Source organism: Onychostoma macrolepis, chromosome 10 (assembly GCF_012432095.1).
Source record: "Onychostoma macrolepis isolate SWU-2019 chromosome 10, ASM1243209v1, whole genome shotgun sequence".
Taxonomy (NCBI): domain Eukaryota; kingdom Metazoa; phylum Chordata; class Actinopteri; order Cypriniformes; family Cyprinidae; genus Onychostoma; species Onychostoma macrolepis.
In genome coordinates this window covers 19,511,204-19,521,951 of record NC_081164.1, presented here as the reverse complement: position 1 = coordinate 19,521,951, position 10,748 = coordinate 19,511,204, and the positions used below count along the sequence as shown (strand labels likewise).

Below are 10,748 nucleotides of genomic sequence, written 5' to 3'. Positions count from 1 at the left end.
CGCAATTTGGTTCCCATCACCATAGATGGTGTGGTACTGATCAACTGCCTGTAATTTCTTTGCACTGAAGCCATGAGTTTGCAGCCACGGTCTTCATTACTTGTCTAATTTTGGGGTTGAATTCCAGTTGTTGAGGTCCTACGAAGAAATAAATACTTCCTAGACAATGATAAAGAAAATTAATTTAGTTCAAAGTTCAAACCATGGCCTCAATTTGATTTAATTATGCAATGTTTGGTTATGTTTAAATTCTCTTTGTTTTCCTATGGGGAGATACAGATTTATTATTCAGTTTTGGGGTCACATTTTTTTTTTAGAAAGTTGTACTTACATGATGTATTTTAAATTAATGGAACGACATCAAAAATATCTTCAAAAACCTATCTATTGTATATTGCATGTTTATTTAAATAAGCATTTTATATAATTTTCCAGTTAAAATCTAAAAATCCTTAAAACAAGATCAATTTATTGCACAAAGTATTAAGGGAAAAACTGGGGAAAAGACGATATCTATCCTGACTTATTATTTGCTGATTTGGGTCACTGAAAAAAATTAATTAATAAATTAATTCATGTATAAAGTTTTACTATCATGCTCTATCTACTGTATAAAATTTTTAAAAATCCTGTTTTTAATTTGTATTTCTCTATCATTTTCCAGTAAAAATTTCTAAACATAAAAAAGATAAATTTACTGCACAAGATATTAGAGGAAAAAGGGGAATACTGGAGGGAAAAACTATTTTTAGATTTGGGTCTCTTAAGATTTTTTAGAAGGTTTTATCATGTTGTATTATGAATAATAATAATAACATTAATAATAATATATAATTATTTTTCATTATCACATTTCCTTATTTTTGTTTTAGTAACAAAAGTATACACAAAAATCTCTTCCAAAAATGTATCTACTCTATAAAAAAAATTTAAAAATCCGCTGTATTATCAATTTTATAGTGAATTGGTTATGAACGGGAAACTAAGTTCTTTAAAATTGCTAATTACATCTATATATAAATTTTACAAGTGAGCTTGTGTGGGATTGTTTCTACAGGGGATACCAACCATCATGAGCTACTGCAGCATCCACAGGAGAGTCAACTCCTGGCCATTCATGTGTGATAAGTTTGGGAAAACCTTCCATTATCCGCCCTGCATCTTCATCAAACCTTCACACAGCAGAAAACACAAGCACATCCTTCAGAGAAAGATGTAAACACTTGGCAAAATAACTGTTAGCGAGATTTTTAGTCTCTCATGCCTCCAGCATTCTCCACCAATGAAGAAATCTGTGAGATGTGTTTCCCGGAAATACAAAGCTGCATCGATGCTCTTAACAGTGGATGGGAATCCAAATTCCGAGATGTTTCTTGGATATCCATGCTTTACCTGGAGAGAGCTCACCTCCCAGTATTGAGAGCCTGAGTGAGACATACAACACTAAAACTATTCCATTATTTTTATGATGACATTGAGCCATGAAAGCCTCACCTCTGAAAACTAGCATGCTGTTTTTGTTTGTGTTCTCATAGGCAGCATCTATGTGAGCTGGGAGGTCAGGCCACAAACTTGTTATTAGTGTGATTCCTATTTGCTCAAAACTGGGATGTACCCGCCAAATAAACCTGCAACAGAAGTATCAGTCAGACATTGTCGTGCAACCATTAGAGAGTAAAGTCAATGTAAACACATGGAGCCAGACTACCTGTCTTTAAAGAAAACAAGCTCTTGTTGCATGCCTGTCACAGCATCGAATGACAGCATAGGATCACATTTATCTGGTGTTTTCGGAGGAAGTCTGTCCAGACTGATTTTCCTCTTACCTTTGATAGAAAAACAAAAGGTAGACAGTGTAGGTTCCCACAGAATGTGTTTTTCCATTCCATACTTTTTCATTGTTTTTCTATGTAGCTAGACGGACATCTTTGGCTGTTGCACTTGCATGTTGAACAAGACAGCATTCTGAAAACGCAAAGACGCTTTCTGTGTAAATGGGTAAGCTATTCTTTCCAAGGAGCTAGCAATGTAAGGACAAAATGTTATCGCTTTATTGAACGTATGAGGGAATAATCACACTCTCCTAAACACTATAGTGTTTGTTCATGATTCATGTTTGTCAACTGAAGTCGCTCGGTTAGTGCAAGGTACACATTTTAAAATGATGTTATTTATTTATGGTGCAGAGTAGTGGGTCCCGAGGAACAGGATTGAATGACTAGACCAGCCAGTGCGCATGCGCAGTCCTAGGCGCACGTCTCAGAACTCTTACTGTTTCTATAGCAACCGGGACTTCTAACGGCAGCTGCAGTGAAGCGCTGACTTTACCGATTAGGGATTGGCTCCTTTACTCAGAAGGCGGGGCTTCCTTTGATAGAGGGGCCATATTGAACGTTGCATTTTTTCCCAGTTCAAAACCTTAGGAGTGACATGTCTTGGGTATTCTATAGTCTTTGATATAGAATCACTAAACAAAAGTAAACGAGTCCTCTGAATTAATCAAAATACCACTGATGTAACTTTGATTCATTCTAGAGAATAGATTCACTCAGATGGTTCAGTTTCATGTCAATTCGAGTCCCTGCGCTTCTGTTGTTTTATTATTTGAATTTAGTATACATTCACTTTTTATTAATTCAAAACTGTTTTGTGCAAGAAAAAAGATAAAATTTATAAGCAATTATAAGTTTTATCATTAAATAGATTATGCATTTATTGCCCCTTAACTCTAGTTACTAATTTTGTTTAGTGTCGCTAACTACATTTCAAAACAGTAGCTTGTCTTTAATCTAACTTGTACATACGTAGCTTAAAATAACAGTTTCCTAACACTGAAACTAAAGAAACTAGAGATGATTATTTAGAATATTCAAGGACATACCATACCATACATTTCCTGTATATCTTTGACATCCTGGAAAGACAGTTGCAAAACAGTGTGCAAGCCAAAATTATAGGCTGGGAACATGATGGCTCCAGGATCTGATGAATGTGGAAGGCCGAGAGCGTGTCCGAACTCATGCACCGCCACAGCGAGGAGGTTACAGCCTTCAGGAGATGCATATATCATCACCCATCATATGTTATGTCACTTCAGCACAGAAAACATTTTAAGTATGTATTCACAGAGCAGAAACCCTTCATTCAGGGTCTTTAAGGTATAGCTCACCTGTAATGTAAGTAAATACATTTTCAAATTTTCATTGTGTCAGTTATGTGAATAGGCTTTAAACTTTTAGTGCTATCAGTGAACAAGAACTGCTGCAGCTGTCTTCTTCCTTTTTTTACCCTTGGCATTTGTTGTCCAGGCCTCCTCATCATCGAAGTGCACATCTCCACCAATGCCCGGTCCAGGAAAGAAGGCATGTGCCAGGATACCTCCCTCACCATCAAACGGTGACCCATCTTCATGATCTACCATACGTGCACACATTGTGATGTATACATACAAACACACAAACAATGAATTAGATTTTTTTTTTCAAGAAAAACATTTATAATATTATTTAAAGTGACAGGCTAATAATCTTTGAAATGTCACATAACATTATATAGTATAAATTAATATAAAAATACACACACATACATTACATGCATGCCATTTATATATATATATATATACACACACACACAATTATTGTTTTGCTTGTAAAGAGTTTCAGCTACTTTTCTTTAAAGTTTTTTTTGCAGTATTAATGTATATATAAATACACACACATATAAATATATTTACATGTATATACATTTATATATTTATATTCTTATATTTTATATATATATATATACACACACACAATTATTGTTTTGCTTGTAAAGAGTTTCAGCTACTTTTCTTTAAAGTTTTTTTTTTGCAGTATTAATGTATATATAAATACACACACATATAAATATATTTACATGTATATACATTTATATATTTATATTCTTATATATATATATATATATATATATATATATATATAAACATTACATATTTTTCTTAAATATATACACGCGTTTGTATTTATGTATATATATATATATATATATATATATATATATATATATATATATATATTATAAATATACACAGTATACACATATATTAAGTAAACAAAACTTATTTTGGATATGATTAATTACGATTATACTACGGGGCCGTTGAATGCTTGAATCTGATTGGCTGCCGAACGTTCTGAGGTGTGCAATTATTTTCAGGGAAACGCACGGCGAATGTAGTTCCAGGCAGCTCTTGACCGCATTACATGACCATATCACTTCGCCAAATGATTTCTGTTATTTCAAAGGTCTTACAACAGCAAAATAACCAAGATCCACAACGACACTTACCAAATACATAAATATAGTAAACAATATGATAAAAACGACAGATCAAGTCCATGTTTTTGCCACAAAATTATGCTTTATTATGTACGGAAAGCACATACTCTATCTCTCCCGCTCTCTCTCCCTCACAGGCCGCACATACATAACAGTTTGCACACACACACTAGCATACATCGCGCTAATGTTGTTAGCGCTACTCTGACGATTTTATCAGTAAACAACTTAAAAAATACATGACTTCTCACAAGAGAGGTAACAACAACGGCGCGGTTCGTGAACAAAAGGAACTTCACTATAACTAGAGACATTGCTGCCGAACACTATTGAGAGACACACAAAGGTAATCTCTCTCTCTCTCTCTCTCTCTCTCTCCCATAATTTAGTTATTAACTGCATTAGTCTGTTATCAACGGCTCAAGCCTCCCTTACTAGGTTTAAAATGACGTTTTGGAATTAGCAACTGAGGCGTTGGATGAAATGCAGAAGAAATAATGCCTTGAAATATATCATCTGATCGATGTCTTGAGGTGTGGCAACCGTAGTATAAGCGGAATAATTGACTTCGGTCCGTTGAATTATTAGAAAAATAATGCACACCCGAGGTGAGTGTGCATTATTTTTCTAATAATTCAACGGCCCGTCGTCAATTATTCCTTACTTAATCATTTGACGGCACTAATACACACACACACACACACACATACTGTATATATATATATATATATATATATACACACACACACACGCGCGCGTATATATAAATACATACATATATATACTTTTTATAGTACATTACTATATTAATATAATACACATTCTTCAAAATGGCTCTTAATAATATATAGTATAATGTTTTGTTAATAAGTAACTAATTTGGGTATCAGTCACCATTGTGACTTTATACACGTTTTGAAGGCAATCCCATATTGAGGATTCATTATGATTATTAACTGTGGTGACTACTCTGTTTATAAATTACGGTTACACTCCCTGAAAATACACACACACACACACACAATAGGGTAAGACTATTACTCAGTTCCATCATTTCAAAGGTCAGCTTTTCTTCCCACACCTTTGTTATTGAAGGAAATGACGATGTCAGCATCACTCCTTCTCTGTCTGCGGAATTTCAAGGGCACTGCTTGAGCCCAAAGTTTCCATGCCTGTCTGAATGCTGTCCTGACCTGTGCAGCTGTCAGCTTTGAGCTGAGTCTGGAGATTCTGAGCACAGAGTCATGAGAATGTGAGCCATAACGCTGTAGATTCTGCTCGCGGGAGTAGGCTATGTGAACCTCACCTGTATGTTAGAGTTCTGTTTGTCCAACGCATCGTCTTTCTGAACGGCTCAACATCAGAGAGACCACAGCGAGCTATTCTCATAGCCACTACGGTCTGTGGATCCACATCTCCACTCTCTTCCAAGCCAAAGAAGAGCTGCATCTCCCTCAGTTTGGCCTTGAATGAGTCAGGCTCTGCTGCACGCCTCCGTCGGTCAGTTACAGGCTTATAATTGTAGAATTTTTCCAGGTAAACCTGTTTCATCCAAGCCAATTTCAGTGAACAGACACAGAACACTGCAGTCATTGCATAAAATCCAATAAATTCTAAGTGAGCAAATGAATCTTTTAAGTAAATGAATCATTTTCGTTCACTTCCATGCACTGAACAATGTATAAAAAAATTGTAGATCTGATTTGTTGCTATTTGTAAGAAAAATGCGTATGATGCTTCTGGAAAATTTCAATGAAGGGCAATATGATGGCCAAGGTAAATGCTTTTTTAAAGAATTATTTGTGATTCAATGATACAATGGGCCTATGTTTATGTGCTTATATAACTATATAAGTCAGCCACTTGTCGCCACCTACTGGCGTAATGCTGTAATATGCATGAACAACTGAAGGAATCTGAGAAAAAATCGAACTTCAAAAGATATGAGTCATTTCCCACCACAAATGTAGCATTGAAAAAATCCTATTCATTCTAATGAATCGTTTCTTATTGAACCAATAAGGAAAATTCACTGATTCAAAACTCTAGTCTGTAGGCTACTATTAAATATTTCTACTCTGTTATGTAAAATGGGGTGTCCCACATGAAAAAATACTGTAGTATACTTAGTAAACTAGTAAATTTTCGATCAGTATATTGTTTGATTTACTGCACTTTGTTAATGTATACTGCAGTCTTAAAAGAATAGGATGGTATTTTGGTTAGAAGCGACAGTTTGAAGTTAAAATCCCTTGATGGAATTGTTTCTTACAAACACAGTTTTTCACTTCACAAGACGTTAATTGATGGACTGGAGTGGTGTGGATTACTTGTGGATTGTGATGTTTTTATCAGCTGTTTGGACTCTCATTCTGACGGCACCCATTCACTGCAGAGTGAATTTAGCATTGCAGTGATGTAATGCTACATTTCTTCAAATTTGTTCCGATGAAGAAACAAACTCATCTACATCTTGGTACTCATAACAGTGAGTACATTTTCAGCAAATTTTCAATTTTGTGTGAACTATTCCTTTAAATATGAATGGTGAATTGTTAAACTGTCATAGATTGTAGTATACTGTAATAGTATACTACAGTTTTACTACATTTCCTATAGTTAATGTAATATAAGATACTATAGTATTTTTTTTTTTTTTTTTTTTTGATAAAACAACATATTTGTCTGGCTATATTATGGTAAATTTACTATGGAAAAATTACTATATAGATTATTATTGACTAGTCTCGTGTTTAAGCACACATCACTGCTGTAGGTTCATTGCTTTGGCTGAGATACATTTGGCTTTCATGGATTCCCGAAGTTAAAGCTGTTTTAATGACGCAATCTCACTCACAATAGAAACAAATCCATTGCCCAGAGGGCTGTTTACTATAATCATTTCAAGAATTCCACCACGGGAAGGGAAAACACCACATACACAGCTGCTGCTTTTATTTTATGCTGAGAAAACTTACACTTCAGCCAAACAATTTTTTTTTTTAAGACAAGCACAGAAAAGTTTGGTAGTCTGCCTATGCTAACGTGTACGCTATATTAGTTCATCAGATTCTGAAACATGCTCTTTGTGCAATTACACACCCATAAAAACTCACCATCATCAACAGCTTGATGAGTTTACCACAGAATTTTCACACACACAGTGAAACAGATCCTGTAACTATTCACGTAGACTTGAATAGTGGAAGTTCCCAGAGACTGCACACTAGTGACTTCCCTAAGTGTGTAAGGATGCTGTGGTGAAGCATGCAGAAGTCACAAATAACTTGTTTTGAAACGTTATGTGACATCATATACAGCTTCCTGCATATATACACTATATTGCCAAAAGTATTGGGTCACCCCCTTCTAATGAACAGATTTGACTACTTCAGTCATTTCCATGAGTTTCCAAATCTTAATGTTTAAGCATATAATGATATTCTAGGGAATTGTGTGCTTCTAATTTTAAAGAAACAGTTTGGACAGGACCCTTTTCTATTCTAACATGACAATGCCTCTGTGTATAAGGCAAGGTTCAAAAAGAAATGATTGATTTCGTCAGTGTGGAAGAACTTGACTGGTCTGCAGAAAGCCAAATCCTAATCCAAGCTGAACACCTCTGGTGTGACTTTAAATGCAGATCTTGAGCCGAAAACTCTTTACCAAACACCAATGACTTGTACATATGGGTACAGTCATTTTAGACACTTCCAAAACTACTGCAACAGAGATGGAAATACAATTATGAATTATGTTTCCACCTTTGTTGCCACAGTTTTGGAAGTGCCTTTTTCTGTTCTAAAGAAGGGGGTGTCCCAATACATTTGTCCATATAGTGTATGTACAAGTCATTGGTGTTTGATAAAGAGTTTTCGGCTCAAGATCTGCATTTAAAGTCACACCAGAGGTGTTCAGCTTGGATTAGGACTTGGCTTTCTGCAGACCAGTCAAGTACTTCCACACTGAGTAAATCAATCATTTCTTTTTGAACCTTGCCTTATTTTATTTTTTCTGATCCATGCAGTACATATTAAATATATATCAACATTTGTAATTCATTACTTCATGTATGCAAAAACAAGAAAACAATAATAATCCAAAAGTCATTTAGATTTTTTTTAACTTGAAGGAGAGACCTGCAACCAGCCAAAAACCCTAGTATCTGCATATCACTGCTGGCAACCGTTCACAAGACCCTAGTATTGTGGTGGTGAGTTTTGCACAGACAAGCACCATTCAGATGTTTTGTAGTTTTTAAAACTATATTTGAATATCTTGAAGATCTTTTATTACCTTTGCAAACTCCAGGTTGCCACGAGCGGACAGTCCTCGAGACGGCAGCGGGGAGGCGCACAGGACAGCAGGCTGCAGCAGTGTGAACAGGCCTAGCCAGAGGTTCCCCATGTCTGCTGTGAACTCAACTCTCTCACAGAAGGGTTTATATACAGGTATAACTATCCTGACATCCACACATGAAACAGACTACCTGATTTAAATGCACGCTCAAGTTAAAACAAGCAGCACACTGTGGTATTTTAACATTGATTATATGTTACAGAACGTGAACTGCTCAAAAGTTAAAGCCAAAACGTGCATGTAAAGATTCAGCCCTGTGGTGTTGAGGGGTGCAGGGGGAGTTTTTGTTTTTTTCTTTTCCTTCTTTAATATAGTTGCTAGAAGCACAGTGAGAAATCTCTCAACACACAATCTGCAGGAACATGACTGTATCCTCGTAAAAAAGCTTTGGCATTTGAAAAGCATTTGTCTTTTTCACTATAATTAGTGTAACTGTTTCAATAAACACACTATCAGAATGAAATATGAAAGCATTTATAATACCATAAATCAGTGCCATAAAAGCAGATCTTATGTCTGTAAATAGAGCAGGGGTGTTAGGTTAATGATAAATTGCATTTCCTTTCTATACTTAATAATTATTTTGGAGAATTAGTTTTCATTTTTAGAGTAAAAAACATACTTTTACTCCTTATGACATAATTATGTCTGACTATTTAAAATGTTAAAACATTGAGAAAATAAGTTACTTTTTCAAGTTAAATGCATGCAATTAAATTTGGAAATATTTTAGCCATTAAAGCTATATTTTGGGTATTTTGACTTTTGAGTACAATTTTGATACAGTGTCCATAGCAACTTACATATGTATTTTAGAAGATCAAGGGTATTGCTTCTTCCACTTTAAGGGACAAAATAAAAAATAAAATAAATTGCACTTTTAAGCAAAAGGGACAAAAATATCCATTAAAACATTTGAAAAATATTTGAAAAATCAGTCATATGAAAAAACTTTAAAAACCCAACACCTTGTTTAATAGATACTGTGTTTTAATTCAGTCCGCATCTACTTCCTAATGGTCTCTAAATGGACTTTTGACCGACAAGCCTGTCTCAGACTCTCAGACACTCAAAATGCTTTTCTGCTTTGATCCATATACAGTGATTCCTGTTTAAATACATCTAATTATAAAAAATGCCACCTCTGTGCACGTTTTGGTTTATAAATAAAACAAATTATTTTGTTAAAACAGAAATAAAATAATTCTGACTTTTCTCACAGTTTGTAAACCCAAACAAAACACTTTTACATTTGCCTCCTTGCCACATTTCCATTGTAAGTGGATTTCTGAATAAATGTTTTGTTTGAATATCCTGTGTGTAAGACAACGCTTGACACTGTGGACTTTGGCCTGTAAATCTGATTTGGGAATAGGAAATTAGTTATTCAGATGACTCATATTATATCTCACCAAATGATCTAGATAACACTGTCATAAAAGCCTGGTAATGCAGACGGAGTCATATAGCCAAGCCCACCTGGCATCTACAGCTGCACTCCTGTAAGCCACAAAGTTCTGTATGTCGCCAATGCAAGCTTATTACGTACTCTCAGCTCCAATTAAGACATTTCACCATAATGTGTTATGCAGAATTCTGCAGTTTTCTCCCCAAACATCAGCGCAGTCAAGGTGAGCTGATAGTCACGGCTGTTTATCAGAAGTGTTTCAGATGACTCAGGGATTCTAGAGAATAAATCAAGCACAGATGCTCTCAGCCGTCACTGATTGTCTAATCTCAGCAAAAATATTGCAAACAGCTCATCTAAATGAGGTTGTCATCGCTTCCTTTTGCCCACTGAATCTGGCACCACCTCTACATCTGCTAACACACAAAGCTGTTGGTTCAGGATGTAGTCAGGGAATTTTTGTATTTACAACATGGCTTTTCCCCAATAGGAATCACTCTTGTTAAAATAAAATACTTCCATCTGAATTTAGAGACTGGCTGGTTCTGATTCTGGTTTTTGGTTCTGATTCATTAGAATTCACAATATGGGTTATTTTTTAAGTTACATTTTAAGCAATGCTGCTCAGGCATTCTGAGTATAGTTTTTAACACGTTCAAAT

At 35.2% G+C, this 10,748-nt stretch overlaps 1 protein-coding gene and 1 long non-coding RNA gene across 2 annotated transcripts; one reads left to right on the top strand and one right to left on the bottom strand.

Moving 5' to 3' along the window:
- On the bottom strand, positions 1-8,738 carry LOC131548708 (matrix metalloproteinase-18). The gene is made up of 10 exons (XM_058790203.1): positions 8,617-8,738; positions 5,627-5,862; positions 5,402-5,550; positions 3,289-3,414; positions 2,887-3,048; positions 1,709-1,826; positions 1,495-1,628; positions 1,265-1,424; positions 1,069-1,172; positions 1-159 (listed from the first exon to the last, which is right to left on the bottom strand). Exons 1-10 carry the CDS (start codon positions 8,725-8,727, stop codon positions 41-43), a joined length of 1,419 nt encoding a protein of 472 aa, XP_058646186.1. The 5' UTR covers positions 8,728-8,738; the 3' UTR covers positions 1-40.
- Positions 4,457-8,772, top strand: LOC131548709 (uncharacterized). The gene is made up of 3 exons (XR_009273230.1): positions 4,457-4,666; positions 8,453-8,533; positions 8,632-8,772. It is a non-coding gene; the product is annotated as an uncharacterized LOC131548709 (long non-coding RNA).
- Positions 8,773-10,748: the final 1,976 nt, after the last annotated feature.